The 18,704-nt window shown below is 37.7% G+C and overlaps 3 protein-coding genes across 5 annotated transcripts; 1 reads left to right on the top strand and 2 right to left on the bottom strand.

Annotated features, from left to right (window-relative positions):
• Nucleotides 1–2,870: 2,870 nt before the first annotated feature.
• Nucleotides 2,871–5,942, top strand: LOC114150302 (tubulin alpha-1C chain-like). The gene is made up of 4 exons (XM_028026644.1): nt 2,871–2,998; nt 3,643–3,865; nt 3,938–4,086; nt 4,170–5,942. Exons 1-4 carry the CDS (start codon nt 2,996–2,998, stop codon nt 5,142–5,144), a joined length of 1,350 nt encoding a protein of 449 aa, XP_027882445.1. The 5' UTR covers nt 2,871–2,995; the 3' UTR covers nt 5,145–5,942.
• Nucleotides 5,943–8,168: 2,226 nt separating this feature from the next.
• Nucleotides 8,169–11,261, bottom strand: LOC114150308 (L-selectin). 3 transcript variants are annotated; one of them, XM_028026653.1, is made up of 9 exons: nt 11,171–11,261; nt 10,585–10,631; nt 10,103–10,498; nt 9,897–10,001; nt 9,273–9,452; nt 8,888–9,067; nt 8,713–8,802; nt 8,600–8,621; nt 8,169–8,502 (listed from the first exon to the last, which is right to left on the bottom strand). In XM_028026653.1, exons 2-9 carry the CDS (start codon nt 10,610–10,612, stop codon nt 8,415–8,417), a joined length of 1,089 nt encoding a protein of 362 aa, XP_027882454.1. In that variant the 5' UTR covers nt 10,613–10,631; nt 11,171–11,261; the 3' UTR covers nt 8,169–8,414. The 3 variants fall into 3 exon arrangements, with proteins under 3 accessions (XP_027882454.1, XP_027882455.1, XP_027882457.1); XM_028026654.1 differs by lacking the exon at nt 11,171–11,261 and adding an exon at nt 10,701–10,811; XM_028026656.1 differs by lacking the exon at nt 9,273–9,452.
• Nucleotides 11,262–12,868: 1,607 nt separating this feature from the next.
• Nucleotides 12,869–17,082, bottom strand: sele (selectin E). The gene is made up of 14 exons (XM_028026622.1): nt 16,962–17,082; nt 16,778–16,853; nt 16,260–16,664; nt 16,049–16,153; nt 15,756–15,947; nt 15,477–15,668; nt 15,157–15,345; nt 14,848–15,024; nt 14,556–14,744; nt 14,227–14,415; nt 13,933–14,118; nt 13,645–13,824; nt 13,417–13,549; nt 12,869–13,312 (listed from the first exon to the last, which is right to left on the bottom strand). The coding sequence occupies exons 2-14, from the start codon at nt 16,818–16,820 to the stop codon at nt 13,252–13,254; spliced, it is 2,241 nt and encodes a 746-aa protein (XP_027882423.1). The 5' UTR covers nt 16,821–16,853; nt 16,962–17,082; the 3' UTR covers nt 12,869–13,251.
• Nucleotides 17,083–18,704: the final 1,622 nt, after the last annotated feature.

Here is an 18,704-nt window from a genome sequence, read left to right as displayed (position 1 = left end):
AACACTTGTTTCTTACTGTGGCCAACAAGGATTGCAAAGTTTTCTTCCTAGATGGCCAAGTACCAGAATAACAATAGAGCTTTTTATATACAGTATATTTTTCAAAAAAGTTTTTAAGTACCTACATTGCCTTTGTACATTTGGTAAATGTGCTTATGAATTTCATGACTTGGCTCAGAAATTTAGTGCTGAAATAAAATCCCGGTTTGCATAAAGCTACCTTAAACGTAGCAATGACAAAACAGAGTTTCTACTCACTGGCACAAAATCTACTCAATCCAAAGTCAACAGTTTCAGCTTGTCTTAGACAAGTCCTTGTTTTCGTCTTCCCCTCCAGTTAAGGGTCTCATATCATTAAGATCACCAGTTCTAACATCAACAAACTCCATCCTTCCCTTTCCCCATTTCTTCCAAATGTAGCAATGGTCGTTATGGCAAAACACAGAGTCAAAACTATGTGTTCAAACTATGCGTGTAAATATCTAGCTTCAACGATAAATTTATATTTCTGCAAACCATTAATTATGTTTGAAATAACAAAAACAAAATACTTGCAATAAGCATGCTTATCACTCAATAAAGTGTACAGTAAAATCTGGAAACAAGGGGGAAAATAAAGAATATATATGGAAGAATCTTTACAATTTATCTACAACATCAAGCAATGAAAATGTTCCAAACACAAAATGCCTTCCACATTAAAATGCTGTCTGCCTTCTCATTCTTAGCTGTATTGTTAGCAGTGATCATATTATCTAAAAAATATTTTGAAAAAACATTGTAATTTGGGTTTTAAAAAAAACATTGTTTAAGGTGCTGTTATTGTTATTACCCAGTTGTGGTTTAGTGTGATTATATAATTTTTTTTTTCCTCATTTCTTATAGGTGCTACCAAATAAACCAGTGATCTGACGGCATAAAATTGTTGTAACAGAAGAGGGCGCTCTAAAGCTGCAGTGTGGCCTTACTGCTGGATTGGGCCCTCTGAATTTTATACGTGGTGACACATTACAACCTCAAGCTTAAATGCATTTTCTATGATAGACCCAAAAGAACATAATTGTGATGTGGTAGGAGAATATATATTTCGGCAAATTATTTTTCTTTTCTTTTTTTAAGAAATAAAAACAGGCAAAATATGGCAGCCAAATATAGTCAACCCTCTTCAGATAGTCTCTTTACTATCTAACTTTGGTTAGATAGTAAAGGGACTGCTATCTCAGTAATTGTTAAACTGCTGCAGTATTTCACCAATAAACCCAGGGAGCAGTTAAGACAGTGCATTTTTGTCCAGTTCTACATTTGCATATTTAGATACCACATGAAACAATTATGTGAATTTGCTCAGGTGAGATTACGGTAAATTGTCTCTAACTAATAAAAGACATTTTTAGGATCCAATGATTAAATTGGACCTTGCAGAAACATTCACAACCACTGATATTGTGTCGCATTACAACCACAGACTACAAAGTATTTTTTTATTTGACAGACTAACGTAGTGCTTAGTTGTGATGGGAAAATTAAATTACATGATTTTTAAAACAAATATAAATCTGAAACATACATTTTACCCCTTTCACTCTGATGCTACTAAATAAATCTAAATGCAAGCAGTTGGGCTTTAAAGTTACCTAATTATTAAATAAATTTAATTTGCATTGTTTTGTTAACACTTCAACACTTCAGGTTTGCCACAGCACCAAGGATGTGGGAAGAAGAGGTATGTAGAGCTCTGCAGCACCCCCTAGTGGATAACAGATGACACCCAGCTTGTACATAAAAACTTGAAAATAAAATGTTGAAAGTAAAAAAAAGAATGCAACCCCCTCAACCCAGTTTCCCAAAAAAACACGATAAGATTTTATCTTCCTGTACAGTTTTAGTTGTAAACTTTCACTACCTCACATCTATAAATTCCAGTAGACGATAAAATGATATGAATATTTTTTCATGTTGGTAAATTAATTGTCCAAACTGACATTTATTTAATTAAATTACATTTGAATGATTTACCAAAGAATAATTCCAGTACCTCTAACCTAATCTTTAGCTCAATTTTATGTATTTTGTAGTGGTTTCCATATTGGTGAATTGAGCTTAGTAGAAAACCTTTCCCAAACACTGGTTAGGGTATTTGAGGATTGAGACTCAACTTTGTGGAATATCAAGTGCCAGTCTTGAGATGATCTCCAGGAATCAAAATTAACTTCAGATGATTACTAATACCATGTTTTTGCCCTAAAATTCTGATTTTTGTTTTCAGAAATGTGTACAGAGAGTGTTCACAGATTTGAAAGTCTTATTTCCTGTTGTCTATACACCATAACTGTGAACTAGTTGTATTGTATACACTATCGGTTTATCAACAGCATGATGCAAATGGATCAGGAAAAATAGATGAATGCATGACTTACTTCCTTCCCATACTATTTTTGTTTGGACCACTGTTTGTTCGATTTGACCTGATTATTTACCAAAAAATGTTAAAATAAATCTTTTTTTTTTTTTTACTGGAGCAGAATCTCAGAGTGATATGTCTTGAGAATTTGTTGCTTTTAACAAAAGAAAATTCAATAATAATAATAATGATAATAATAATAATATTACGTTTCACTATTTTATTTTTAAAAAAGCAACACTGACATAAACATTCAGAACCAAAATTTGCTTTTCTTATTTATAATAGCAATAATCAAATGAGTTAGCTTGAGTTAGTTGAAAGTCCTCCTCTGTCAATAATTATCAAATTCACCAGAAGCTGGGAGTGTTTCAGCAAGTCAAATACTTGTTTCATTTTTAACCAATAAGAATGAGTCTCTAGACACCTAACCTATCAGATTAAAGTGTGTACTTCTATGGACAAATGAATATAAATAGTGCCTCCAACCTGCATTCATCACTTTCTTCTTTCTGAAGACTCTTAGCTGTCAGTGAGAGAAAACTTTGAAGCTTTTTCTTCTTCCAACACATCGAACTCTCAACTTCAGGAATCATGGTGAGCATAAAAAAACGAACCGTTGTTATTCATCATAATTTGTTACAAACTGTTAATCTAATCTAACAAAACTAGCACATGAATATGTTCAGTATGTTCGGCTTTTTAAATGCAGGAAGCATTCCCCTCTTGGAGTACAATATGTGAGGAGCTGCATGAGTCTTATACAAACTGAAACTGCTTGTGTGTTTTTATTTGTTTATTACTCCCACAAAACTTGCTTACTAAGCTTCATAGGCCTTCTCATATTTTAAAGAAACTGCTGTCATCTGCGTCTTTAATCAGGCACACTTACTTCCTGTTTGGTTACTGAACTTTATTCAAATGGGATTTTGTTCACACAAGGGCTTCTGTTTTCTGACTTCTTAGCTGGAAAATTATTTATGTTTTCATTTCCAGTGTTCTAGTTTGACTAGTCAAATGACTGTAGTCATCCGTTGCTGGTGTCTATTAACAAAAGAACCCTTATCTTGTTGCTCTCGAAGGTAAAGGGCAGCCAAAGCCATGTGATTTGTGGCCTTGAAATGTAATTGAGAGAGGAAAATGGGATAGACCAGCACTTTCTATTGCTTGCTTCATATATTTTAACATTTCTTGATCATAACATTGAGATTATACTTTTTTTTTTTCCTCTTGCACCGCAGCGTGAGTGCATCTCTGTACACATAGGGCAGGCTGGTGTCCAGATTGGTGATTCTTGCTGGGAGCTCTACTGTTTGGAACATGGGATACAGCCGGATGGACAGATGCCCAGTGACAAAACCGTTGGAGGAGGAGATGACTCTTTCAATACGTTCTTCAGTGAGACTGGAACTGGGAAGCATGTCCCCAGAGCTGTTTTTGTAGACCTCGAGCCCTCTGTCATTGGTAAGAAAGATCACTCAACGTGCAAAGAAATCAAGGGGGAAAATTTCCTTAATCTGAGTGTCTTGTCTTTAGATGAAGTACGTACTGGAACGTACCGCCAGCTGTTTCATCCTGAACAGATGATCACTGGTAAGGAAGATGCAGCCAACAACTATGCCCGTGGACACTACACCATTGGAAAAGAGATCATCGACCAGGTTCTGGAAAGGATCCGCAGACTGGTGACTATTTCTGGAGTCCCATTTAGTTTTCAGATTAAATAAGATGTAACTCTGCTTCATATGTGCTTTCCTTTGGTCCCCAGTCTGACCAGTGCACCGGCCTTCAGGGCTTCCTGATTTTCCATAGCTTTGGTGGAGGAACCGGCTCTGGTTTTACCTCCCTGCTAATGGAGCGTCTTTCTGTGGACTACGGCAAGAAGTCCAAACTTGAGTTTTCAATCTACCCAGCTCCTCAGGTGTCCACTGCTGTGGTGGAGCCTTACAACTCTGTCTTGACCACACACACCACCCTGGAGCACTCCGACTGTGCGTTCATGGTGGACAATGAGGCAATCTACGACATCTGCCAGAGAAACCTTGGCATTGACCGTCCAGCCTACAGCAACCTGAACAGGATCATCAGCCAGATCGTGTCCTCTGTTACTGCTTCTCTTCGTTTCGATGGTGCCCTGAATGTGGATCTGACAGAGTTCCAGACCAACTTGGTGCCATATCCCCGCATCCACTTCCCTATGGCCACATACGCCCCTGTGATCTCAGCCGAGAAGGCGTATCACGAGCAGCTTACAGTGGCTGAGATTACTAACTCCTGCTTTGAGCCTGCCAATCAGATGGTTAAATGTGACCCCCGCATGGGCAAGTACATGGCTTGCTGCCTTCTGTACCGTGGCGACGTGATGCCCAAAGATGTCAATGCTGCCATTGCTGCAATCAAAACAAAACGGTCTATCCAGTTTGTAGACTGGTGTCCAACTGGTTTCAAGGTAGGCATCAATTACCAGCCACCCACTGTGGTTCCGGGGGGAGACCTAGCCAAGCTCCAGAGGGCAGTGTGCATGCTGAGCAACACCACAGCTATTGCGGAAGCCTGGGCTCGACTTAACCACAAGTTTGACCTGATGTACACCAAGCGGGCCTTTGTTCACTGGTATGTAGGGGAAGGGATGGAAGAGGGTGAATTCTCTGAGGCCAGGGAGGATTTGGCAGCTCTGGAGAAGGACTATGAGGAGGTTGGAGCTGATAGCATGGGAGAGGAAGATGAAGGAGAAGAATATTGAACAGACATGCATACCTTGTCTAAATTTCTATTTCGGTAACAATAACAAAGGTAGTTTTTGATGCACTACTCTAGTTTACTTGACTTATTTAATCATATTTGTTCAATAAAGCCCATAATTATTCATACCTCTGGCAGGTTAGGATTTTATGTTATTTATATTCAACCATGATGCTTCTTTCTGATCGGAAATGGCAGACAATTCCCAAAAGATAACCCTGATTTTAAAAAGCATCTTTTTTTGTGTGAATGTTTGATATTTTGTAAATGGAAACTAAATATTGATTGGAAACTGTAAATGATTTTACAAAATGACAGTTTTATCTTGTAATGGGATAGGAAGAAAATTCTTTAATCTATACATTTTTGAAAATAAATGTAATATGTGAAAAATGTGAACATTTTCAAAGCTGAAATAAAAGTTGCAATAAAATAAATACATAAAAGTAAATAAATAAATAAAAAAATAAATAAAAGTTGCCTTATGAAAAATATGTATTCTGTTCTATGTACATTCTTACAACATCTACTTTTTAAACTATTCATATCCTTCTAAACGATCAATGAAAAATATTTTGTTGGTATTACAACAATCATCTCGACTTGTTTTATTGCTGCTTTATTTCTTCAAGGTTGGAGTTTCTTGTCATCACAATAATCTTTCGCTTCGTCCAAGGATTCTCTAGCAGTTTCAAACTGGGACGTTGGCTGGGCAACCCCAAAATGTTAAGGCCCGTAGAAACATTTAGAGCAGCTAAATACAAAGACATCCCACACTATTCAGATTTTATTTTATTAGGCAAAGAAAAAAAAACTTTCATTCATCTTCACAATTATCAGAGGTTATGTACAATGGAGGGAGTGGGTACTTTTACAATTCACTGTAATTCGATTTAGTGTATTTAGAACTATTCAAGATTATCAAATATTAAGTATTACTTTGCTTTTGCACTCAATAAGTTACTTATGTTTTAAAAAAGGGAATGTTTGACCAACCTAATCTTGCATAGGTGGTTCATCCTTCCTCCCGGTGTAGGTGCGCAGTGAGAAACAAAACACATAATCCAAATTTCTTGTTTCCTGTTGTAGGAAAAATCTTGCTGGGGCATCTTTCAAGGTGATGGGACGAGGATACAAATGACTTGAAACCAAATGCTATGTTCCAATATCCTTATGAAACACTTTTGTTTCAACTCACCATAAAACAAGTTGTGCAAACAGGGGATTAATAATCACAATTACATATTCTATGGTAAAATAAACATGAGCTACCCACAACTGTTGAAGCACAGGCTTGGTTATCCAATGTGGGCCTAAATAAGTGTGAAGGAAACTGATGACAGGTGTGACTTAGATCTGACCTGTTGCACAGTCAGGACAGGAAGTGACTTTACTATGAGTGTTTGAGCATGGCGACAATCAGGTATTACAAGCACAAAACCAAAGCAAAGAAAAGTCCCTTGGTAAGTTCCGTTAGGGCCAGACTAAAGAAAGAAAAACATTGAAGTACAAAGCTCTTTTTTAGTTCTAGACAGTTTATCTACTTGATCATTCAAGGCCACAAGATGCTCTCAAACTTCTGTGGTTGCACACTTTCCAGTTCTGTTCAATAGGCTCTTAATCTTTAAAAACATGTAAACCTGCTTTTTATGCTATTCAAGTGAGAGGGAGAGATAAAGAAATTACTATTATATCGCAAACATAAACTTGGTTGGCATTCCACTTCCAGTTTCCCAAGCACAGAGGAACAAAGTGGCTGTAACAACCACTGGCAAGGAGTAGAGGTCAGGGTCCGCCTACCAATCCAAAATTATGTTCACAATGTCAATGGCAGGAACAGTTAAAATGACTGGACCCAAAGGGGTGGAAGCAGCTCTGGGAACCTTGCTGAAGATCTGGCAAGAAATTGCATGTGTTTGCAAAAGAGATGCAAAAAAAATGTTTTTTTAACAAGGAAGAGGGAAACGTTTCTTCAACATTGCTTCAACATAGTGTTTATTAGCTGAGTCTAAGTACATGTACAGTCCACGTATGCTCACATTTAGTTTGCTATAGACATTACATTAGAGTAAGATTTTAACTGGGCCAATATAACACATTAATTAAGTTGATCTGAACATGTGCATCATAGCTGTATGCAGCTACAATGTATTTTTCAGCTGTTCTTTCACCAGAACAAGAATGTTCAGCATGAATGTCTAGGGTTATGGGTCAGATGGAAAGTGAACCTCTGCACAGTCTTCCTGTCTTGTGGCAAGAATTAAAAAGGGATTTCTTATGACCTCCCTTCAATTTTGACTTTCTTCATTGCCGGTCGTTCATAAAGATTGCTCAGCTATCAGTTACTATGGCAATCTTGGCTTCTTTGGCTCATATGCTCCTTGCCTGACCTTTAAACTCATAACAATTGGACAATGTTATCTCTAGCATGCATACGACAGTGCCACAGACTCTTTTCTTATTCATTTGCGAGTAAACCTTTGTGTGATGTTTGATAGTGACTTTAAATTTGTCGGATCTGTTCAGTGGTGAAGAATCTTCTTTCCAAAGCGGATTCATAGTTCTGACACATCATCAACACAACAAACTGTCTAGTATAGTGCTGTTTTCTGATTTCTGTTTATTTCAGGATTCAGTTTAAGATTGTATTATTTATTTTTCAGTATAAGATAAAGATGTACTAAATTGGTCCGAGATCTGGGGAATTATTGGGCAGCAGCAGCATGATGTAAATAAAACAGGAAAAAAAATTCTTAACATAAGTAAGAATTAAAGTTTTAACCTTTGTAGTCCACCCAGAGGATGCACTGTCCACAAATCAACAGTTGTTTGACCTTTTTATCTCCAGGAGCAAAGGCACTGTTCAGAAGAGGGACTCTTCTTAATTTAGGTCTATAAAGTTCATAAGTTCTCATTTGCTTGTAAGAACCAAACTCTCTTAAGTTGAGGTCTCTACCAAGATACAGGAATGTGTGCATCAGTACAAACACCAAGACATACGAGTAAAATCAATAAAATAAATGAATCCATATAACTACATTTATTTTTTTTAAAAGATACAAAAGTATACAACATTATCATTCAATTGTTATTTAAGTTGGGTATTTTAAGACATTTAGATCATTTTATACAAAATTTTAATCTATTAGACATGTGATATGCAACCTTTATTTTTATAGAGTACTTGACAACAGACAGATAGTAAATAAATTGGTCAGGTGATAAATAAATATAAAAATCTGTATTCTATAATAATTATCTGCATATTTTGTTAGGGTGTGAGTGTGTTTCCGCTTGTTCCTCCATTTACATCACTGGGTGGACTTGTTGCATCTTCAGGCTCCCTATGAAGGACAAGTCTGTCAATAAAAAAGACAAAATTGCATTGATTAAAGGTCGTACGGAATCTGAAAAATGCGGCGATGCTTCGAACAACTTCCTTATTTCAACACTGACCTGTCTTGAGCACGTTTCTTCTCTGTAAGAAATAAACAGGCACAGACATCAGTCGTGTAGCAAGTTTTCACAGCATCTCATATTTCTTTAAAGCCCAATGGAGAAATACTGACTTTTTCTGTGCCTTATGCAGCAGAAACAGATGCAAAAGAATGAACACAAGGCTCCACACCCAGCAACAGCCAGCAGCGCCTGTTTATAGCCTGCGGAAAAGCAGCACAGATTTCTTGTCTTCTGCCATAAAGTCCATTTTTTTAGGACAGAATCTTAGTACTTGCATGTAATTACTTGTACAAACAGGCCTCGGTCCAGTCCAGTGGCCATTAGCTGCACAGGTCACAGCTGATGAGCCAATCATAAAGAAGCCCAGATGGCATTTGAAGTGGCAGGTTGAGTTAAATATCTGACCTTCTTTGGAGCAACTGAAGTTCCCATTAGAAGGCTGAGGCAGAGGGGGGCATTGCACAGCTGGGGGTGCAAACAGATTGAAAACATATGCAATGATGTAATATCTTGGAATTATATTCTGTGTAAAACATATTTGCTTAAAAACACAAAACATATTAGTGCATGCAAAGGAAGTTATGGAAAACAGATTCAATATAGAGGTCAATGGTACAGCACATTCTTTGATTTAGTAATGCTGCATTTGAGGTTAAAACTATGTATTCACCAGAACAAACTGACTGTAGATCACTCCAGGTCCTGTTGGCCTTGCAGGTCACCATATATGAGCCGTTTATGGCGAATCCTGGATCGCATTTAAAGCTACAGGTCGTGTTGAATTCCCACCCTCCTTGTGAGCATTTTAGGTCTCCGTTTTCAGGCTGAGACAGAGGGGGGCAATCCACAACTGTTGGCAAGGATGGTTCAAATATACAAAACCTGTTATGTAAGAACAAATACTTTTTCCAAATATTATGTGTCTTAAAAAGGACAGGAGTGCTGATGCGTGTATATTTTGATAATTAAGTGGGGCTCAGGAAACAAAGGAAACAGGTGTTCTCCTTAATGCTATGAAAAAGAGCAGGATGAGTACAAGAACAATGTTGATGACCTTATGCGGAAAGAGATAACAAGTAGGTCAGACGTGTGAACAATAATTTAGAAAGTGGTCTGCTTCAGTCTGTCTTTTTGCTCTTCCTGATATTTGATAAATTGAACATGACCTTATAGGGCAGATCTTTAGCAAATTTGCTATTTTGGCACAATTGCCCCTGAAGTTAGATGGTTCTGTCCTGGCTATGCACTGTGAATCTCATGTATTTCAGTCATTTAGAAACATCTTTATCATCACCTGTTTGGCACTTGTCTCCCTCATAGCCGTCACTACACAGGCAGGCTGTGCTGTTTAAAGTCTCCCAGCAGCTGCCTTTCACACACGATGAATCATTACACTGAGCTGTTAAGGACAAATATTCCTTGTTACTTCTGAAGCCAAGTTGCACCTTTTTATTTTACTTTTAACTGACTTGCTTTCTCAAAATAATCAATTTCACTTACCTTTGTAGCACACTGGGGATTTGTTTTTAGCACACTTCTCATCATTCCACTTCCCTCGGTTCTGTCCACTATTGATGTAGATCTCAACACAAAACTCGGTGATGTGATTGTTGTTTGGCTCATTTTCTGCCCATGAATGTTCTCCGACCCACGTGCTGTTGTTACCAACCCACTTCCAGGTTTCATTTATGTGTTCTTTTGTGAGTCCAATCCAGTAATATGGACTATTGGTTCTGTTCGGCAATATGGAAACAATGTAGTCGTTCTCTGTCTGATTCTGGATAACCACCATGTCTGTGAAATGTTCCTGGCACCATTTTCTAGCCTTATACCAGGTCATTGTGTTGTTTGAGTAGTGGTACGTCCAGCCCCATGTTGCCTCTGCAAAAGACCAACCTGAAAATAGATTAGGAAACAGATCACATTTCCATACGACAGCTAATATTTATTCAGTTAGTCAATGTATTAAGATCAAAACGCACCAAGAATGATGAACAGAAGCCACTTCATCTTCAATGAGCAGCTTTACCTATTTAAAAGGATAAAGTGAATAGTTAATAACAGTTAATAATCTGCAACTATATAATGTCTGACTTACCCAGAACTGCTGACGTAATAAATCATCAAAAACTGCAAAAATGCTTAATTTATAACATTTGTTTTCCCAATTATGTTAAAAAGAGAACCTCATACGCATGAGGTTCACAAGTTGAATATTAGACTGGCACAGCCTTTGGTCAGTGAAGGAGTTTTATACTTGCCCAACATTATCATAGAATAGCTGGATGTTTGTAATAGTGGCACTGAATGATTTATTGGTCTAGCTTAACTAGAATTAATGTTTTGGGGGAATTCCACTCATTTCTGATAAAGATCACTCAAGGGGCATATTTTTCTTTTGTTTCTTTTCAGTGCTAATAGTTTTATGGTTTGTTTCTTTACGAGAATAAATCATTGTTTTCTATATTCATCAAAATATAGAAAAACTGATCACCCGTATTTTCTCACTGGACAAAGCTGCAAAATCTAGCATCAATCACCTAGTTGATTAACATTAGCCTTTTTTACCTTTTAGGAATCTGGGAAGCCGTCCATTACAGAACAAGATTAATTTTCCATATAGTCCTGTCATGATTTGGGTGGTGAGGCAGTGAGGCAGAGGCAGCAGACCCAGGGTAAGATGAATAAGATAGTTTAATAATGAAAGTAGTCCAAAAATCCCAAAACATACAAAGTCCAGGCAGCACAAATTAGCGGATGCAGAAGCTCGCAGATAGTGACAACAGGTACTGGACAAACAGGACAAGGACCCAATGAGGAACAAAGAACACAGGTGGGGTTAAATACACAGAGGGTAATCAAGGAGACAAGAAACACCTGGGAACAATCAAGGGGAGACCTGCAACACGGAGACTAAGAGGCACAGAAACTCAAAATAAACACAGATACGGAACAGATCCTGACAAGTCCTTTGTTATATTTTATTACTTACTTATTTTAGAAGATTTTTAAAAAATGATCTTGTGTATTATTATCAATTGTAGTTTTTCTAAAAGCAGAGCATGATGTGCAGTAAAAATGCAAAACATAACTGTATGGTTACCCAAGTCAATATGTTTTATAGAGTTTTATGTCATGCTGTTTTATCTTTTATTTTGTTTTATCCTCTGTGTTTTTCTATGTTAAAATATTTTTGATGTACTCACATGTAGTGTGCTATATAAAAAAAAGTTTACCGAATTTCTTAGTTGTGTTTATAATTATAGTATCAGGACTTTTCATCTTGATGATACTGACACTTCAATTGACATGAACACTTGCTTAGAGGAATTAGCTATTGAACTATCTATTCTAACCTGTTTACAGCATTATGCAAGAGCAAAGTTCAAGCTAATGTACAATCATAAAACAGTCTTTGTGTAAATCTGTGCACAACTGTGAACAATATCATCAGTGACAGCAGAGATTCTTCTAAGATAAATTGTTCAAGTCAGGAGACATTTTTGGGAAAGAGTACTGTAGAAATGCTAAAATAAAATTAGCTTGACAGAATTGAACAAGTTTAACATTTTGGTTTACAATGACTCAAGCAATGAAATGAGGACTATTAATTTAACAAAAAACGACTATTCAGCATTTCTTATAACAATGTGTTCATTTTGACTGACATCACATGAGTAAATGATAATGCTGTAGAACAAAAGAATTGTATGGAAGCAATTGATACATGTCCAAAAGGATTTGCAGTTTCTTGGAAGGAGTAAGAAACTGCTACTAAAATGTGTGGAAAGGACTAAATATTATGGAGGTTGAACCGACAGTTATAAGAAATTTAACTCTGATCAGCAAAGAAATTGAGATGTTATATAAAGAAGTAATAATATTTGTCGTGAACTTTGACTTTTACTTCTTCGGTGTTCCCCTAAAAGTGCTGACAAATGAAACAGCAACTTCTCAAAAACAAAATCTGCTGATCAGTTGTGGAACAAACAACTTCAGCAGTGTAGTTTCCTTCCTGGCAAACCTATCAGAATTGTTTGTATACTCCTGTTGACCCCGAGGTCAGGGCAGAGTCAGAAGGACAGGATGGCTGTCATCAATCACTGCGTGGGAACCGTTGTAGGCAGATTAGACGACTGAACCAACATACAAGTAGGACCTTTGTATTGGTAGCGGGACCTCTGAACTTAATACGGAAATAAAACTAATCTGTTAAATAAGACATGATGATGTGAGCACAATAATGAGTACAGTTTGACATTTTGCTGTATTTAACCATATTTATTAAGATTATTTGCATATAGAAAACTCGTAGTTTATCTGTATTCACAGATGCAGATAAACTACAGCTACAGCTACAGGAGTTACTTGCATTAAATCAGTTTTATACTTAACATTCAGAAATACAGATCCCATAAATAATATTATATAAATACTGATATGAATTTGTCAAAATAATTCACAGTACACCCACATTCTTACAAAACATTCACAGTAAGGCCACAATAAAATACATTTCCAGGATACTGATAGTGCTGTAGAACAATATGTTCAATATATAACTCCCATTGGGAGAAAATTCACATGTTATGTCCATCCTTTCTGATTAAGTCCTGCTTTCTGTCTTTTATTTTAGGAATATCTGTGGCTTAGACGAGACTGTCAGAGCTGCTTTTGTAGACCTGAAGTGGTTCCTCCGAGTCAGAGGTGCTGTAAGGAAAAGAATTAGGAAGAAAACAAGGTGAATTCCATGATTCTTCAAATTTTATATTTAACTTGGTAGAAAAAATATGAGATATAAATGCAAAATTTACCTGTTTAGCTCAAACTTGGATGCCCTTTGCTTCATTTTTTTCAAAATCCACATGATCAGAGACACACCAGTTGCCAAAGCAGTGGCTCCTGCTGCCACACCAGTGGTAATAACAGTGGCAGGAGCTGAACTAGCTGTGGAGACATTGTGAAATGTGAACAATCTGACCAAATTTTAAACCATAAATTCTTCTTCTATTTGAGTATGTTTTATTTTTATTTTTCTTTACCTTGACAAGTGGGGTTCTTTCCAGTCCAGCTGCCACGGCGATCACAGGTCAGAATCTCATGTCCGTCTAACGTGTAATCCTGATCGCATGTGAAGGAGCACTGAGAGTTGAAGACTGGTTGGCTGTCTGAGCAATTAATATGACCGTTTTCTGGAGCATCGAGAAGAGGGCACCTGATAGCTGAGGGATGAGGAGAAATGATCTTAAAAAAGAAATCTTACAATTGTGGCAATAAATCTCTGCTTACAACAACGTCTACACGTAGGCCATTGTTTATTTTTGTCATACCTTTGCAGGTTGGTAGGGCCTCATTCCACTGTCCATCTTGACTGCATGTAGTGGTGTTTGCTCCACGCAGCTCAAAGCCTGCTTCACAGCTAAAGCTGCAAGTGGAGCTGGGGTCCAAGTCGGTTGAAGGTTTACTGCATTCTACAATCATGTGAGCTGCTCCATCTGGATTCTGGCAGGTGATGGCTGTCACAGGAGAGTGTAAAATGTATATTTAGTGAAGTCGTCTTTGATGCATAGCAGGCAACTGAATTATGAAGAACAAGATGTGCATACTCTTAAGACTTTTCTCACCTTCACAGTATGGCATCTTCTCACTCCATTGTGCTTCTGCTGTGCATGTGACCTCGCTCGGTCCCACCAGGCGATGGCCAGGGACACATTTGAAGGTGCAGCTCTTTTTGTAGCTGAACCTCATCTCCGTATCATCTTCACAGCTCAGGACACCGTTTTCTAGATCCTGCAGGGCTGGACACTGGACAGCTGCAGCACAGAGTAATAGTTTTAATCTTTGGAAGAGCTATAAAATGTCCCAAAGTAGAAGAAAAAAACCATAAATTGAAAAGTATGTGAAAAATAAGAACAGAGAACAAACACTGCTAGAAGACATGAGTCAATCATACCTGTGCAGGAAGGTGTGGCATCAGTCCACGTTTTATCTTTAGAGCACTGAATGGAGTGCACCCCCTGCAGTTTGAAGCCTGGGTCACAGCTAAAGCTACATGTCTTTCTGTAGCTGAACCTCATCTCCATGTCACCTTCACAGCTCAGGGCACCGTTTTCTAGATCCTGCAGGGCTGGACACTGGACGGCTACAACACAAAGTAATAGTTTTTAATGTAAGGAAAGCCTTAAGATTTCACCAAAAAAAGACTATTAAAAACTTTGCCAAAAGAAGATATGAATGACACATACCTTTACAGGTAGGAATGTCATTGCTCCACTGTCCATCCTCAGAACATTGAATGGTGTGCACACCCTGCAGTTCGAATCCTGGATCACAGCTAAAGCTGCAGTTCTTTTCATAGCCATGTCCATCTACACATTTCAGAGAGCCGTTTTCTGGATCCTGGAGCACGGGGCATTGAACAGCTGCGAAACAAGGCCTTATTAATAAACCCCAATTATTTTCTTATAACATAAAATAATAGCTAAGAGAACCACGATAAGAAATTTTGATTTCTATTTTTCTTTCTGTAAAAAACGCTTGAGCTGTTTGCTCACCTTCACAAAGCGGCATCTTCTCACTCCAAACAGCCTCTGATGTACAGGTGATCATCTCTGGTCCGACCAGGTGGTAGCCAGGGGCACAGCTCAAGTTGCACCTTTTTCCATAGCTAAACCTCATGTTTGTTTCGTCTTCACAGGTAATGAAACCATTGTCTGGATTCTGGAGGGCCGGACACTGAACAGCTGGATGACAGAGAACAGAAGAAAACTAAGCTTTTCAGTATGTCTGAAAGACATAAGTTAACTTTATCATCACAGATGACATTTAATCTGCATGTCAGAGCTGTTAAATTGTGAACAATCAGTGGCCGTACCAACACATGATGGCTTTGATGCATTCCATTTTCCAGATGATTCACATTGCAGAGTGATGGAGGAGGAATCATCCAGCTCGTATCCTTCCATACAGGTAAATCTGCAGCTGGAGCTATAGCTGAAATTTCTCAGGGGATCAGAGCAATTCATAAATCCTCTTTCGGGAGCAGACAGTTCCTGGCATTGAATCACTGCAGGTGACAGGACACAAAACATTTAGAAGCCATTGCTGATGTAGATGCTGAGTAATTTCATCTTCGTGTTGCAATTCAACTTACGTTCACATGTCGGGGACTGCTTTGACCATGTCCCTGTTTCTTGGCATTTCTGAGGTTCTGACATACTTAGCTGATATCCTTCTTCACATGAATACTGGCACAAAGATTCATAGGAGAAGTTCTTGTACTTGTGACTGCAAGTTACGCTTCCCTTTTCAGGTTTGATCACTTGATCTATGTTGCATTGCACAACTGCAAAACGAACATAATGCCTTCAGATGTTTTAATGCTGCAAGCATCAAAAAATCTCTACCACAACTAGAAACAATAAAGTACAACGTGCAATTTCTCACCTTGCTCACACTTTTCTCCATAAAAACCTAAAGAGCATTTACACATGTGGCTGTTGATGGTCTCCACACATTCACCATGGATGCATGAGTCGCTTTTACAGGCAGCTGCCAAAAAATATCACATAGTTGATAAAGCCTCAGAATTTTAATCTTTAAGGATGCCTTCATGACAACAGGAACAAAACTAGAAAAAAAATAATAAAGTCCTCACCTGTGTAACACAAAGCAGTCTTTTTCTTTGAGCACCGCTCATCATTCCATTTCCCTTCATCCTTTTCCCTTTTAATGTACATCTCAACACAATCCTCAGCTTGGCCTGAGATTATCCCATTCTGGCCATTATTTGGTTCACCATGAGCCCAGTTGGTTGCTTCTGCTGTGAGTGATTTGTTGGTCCCGACCCAGGTCCAGACATCATTAACCTTGCGGATCCCAATCCAGTAGTAGCCGGCTTTCTTCGGTATCACTCTTTTCAGGTGCTCGATCTCCTCTCGATTCTGGATTGCAACCATGTCTGTATAATTTGTCTTGCACCATGTTCTGGCTGATTCCCAGTCCATTGTGACGTTTGAGTAGAAGTAAGACCAGCATTCTACACCAGTCCACATGCACAGCACTTTGAAGAGAGAACAAAGACACATGTTACACTGTGGGATCATAAAGGATCATCAATATGTATTCATAAAAGCTAAAAAGTAACTTTTATTAATGAATTTAATTTTTACATACTTGAGCAAAAAACGACAAATGGCATCAATGAGGCAGCCATCATATATCCACTTTTTTGAAATCCAACGATGAATTTCTGTCAAAACAAACAAAAATTGTGCATTAGGATAAAGCAATGCCAAGTTTTCCATTAGCAACCTGATCATAGCAAATAAATAAATAAAAAGAAATCCAGTGAACTCACAGTTTTAGGGTTGATGGCTGAAGAGCTTCAACAGTCTTGTGATTCTCCAGAAAAGATTCTGAGCTTCTTTTGCTGAGGAGCCTGTTTTTATACTTTGCCGTAACCCGGTTCAGGCTTCCAGGAAGCTCTCATTCCAGTGAAGCATTTCCATGGAATTTCCCCAAACCTCACGTATCATTTCCTTTCACTTCTTGATATCTAGAAACTTTCTCTTTTTTTACTTTCAAAGAGAAAGTGTTCATTCTTAAGTGGGATTTTTATGTAGGTTTTGTTTGTACAAACTATATACTATTATACTTCACGATATGCTACTTTATATTTAAATGTGATATAAAATAGAATAACAATTTCATGTCATTCTATTAAAATATGTCTTGTATTATTCTTACAGCATAAAATTGACCTTTATAAGTATTATTCAGACTGATTTCGATTTCGAGTTAAAAATACATATGAATCAACTTATTTATTTATTTATTTTGTTTGCTTATACATTGTTTGATTAATTTTTTGTTTATCTAAACTTTGTTTAAATAATAAAAAAAAATCATTCTTTCAGCCTGGTGTTATTGCCAATGTTCTCCCACCACAAGAAATTAATTGCAATAACCAGAACCATGCAAAAGATTTAAAATAAACAAGCCGATGAACACTCTTCTTTGCTTTCTTTTTGTGGTTTAAGACCTCAAACCTGTGGTTATCTGCTTTCACCGCTTTCCTAGTGATGACTCAGTGAATGTGAAATGTGAGTTATTAAAGTAAAAATGTGTGCTTTAGTCAGTTCCGTTAAATTGGGAATGCTGCCACTTAAGATACTGAATTCTGTGGGAGGAATGATTGCATGAATGACGGGAACAGGAGTCAACAGATAACATGCATTTCGTAAAAGCAGGTGGAACAACAAAGCCAAATAGGCAAATAAGCAGATCTCAAACCTTTAATTCATTTAATCAGCAACGTACGTATTTTAGGGACGTGCTCTGACTAAAATACCAGAGTATAGAAACTAAACATAGATTTATTGCTACAAATGTTACACAACACGTCTTTGGCATAATGTCATGTTTAAGGGAGCTTTGGTTATCTGCTTTCACCAGTTTCCTAGTGATGACTCAGTGCACGTGAAATGTGAGTTATCAAAGTAGAAATGTGTGCTTTAGTCATTTCCGCTAAATTGGGCATGGCACCACTTAAGATCCTGAATTCTGTGGAAGTAATGATTGCATGAATGAGGGGAGAAGGATCAACAGATAACATGCATTTCGTGAAAGAAGGTGGAGCAACAAAGCCAAATAGGCAGGGAAATGCTTCTGTACAGGATCAGGAGAATCTGGGGGGCCCACAAAAACCTCTTTAAGTTTGTGGCTAACAGAAAATATATAATATCTATATTGCAATATAGCTATTACAATATTCTGTAGGGAGAGCATGTGAAGTGTTATTTTCTTTGTTTTGTTTTCATCGGAATGGAGAAGCTTGCCTTTGCACCTCAGTGAACTGTCTGACTGTGTTTTAGTAGTTCACAGAAGAGTGGCTGTCATTCAACAGTGTGGGTCGATCACTGTGAGTGCTATGTGAGTGATAATATGGTCTGCATGTATATAAAGGGTGCAAAAGAGGTCTAATCAGTCGACATGTTTGTGCCCACTAGCACAACCTGTAGTCTGTTAGGAAGTCAGGTTTAATGTGAATGACGCATGAAAAAAATTCTGCTCAGTAATTGATGTTTGATCATCAGGTCCC

The sequence above is a fragment of the Xiphophorus couchianus genome, chromosome 9, assembly GCF_001444195.1.
Source record: "Xiphophorus couchianus chromosome 9, X_couchianus-1.0, whole genome shotgun sequence".
Lineage (NCBI taxonomy): Eukaryota > Metazoa > Chordata > Actinopteri > Cyprinodontiformes > Poeciliidae > Xiphophorus > Xiphophorus couchianus.
The sequence above is the reverse complement of the archived record's forward strand: the minus strand, read 5'-3'. Positions and strand labels throughout refer to the sequence as shown.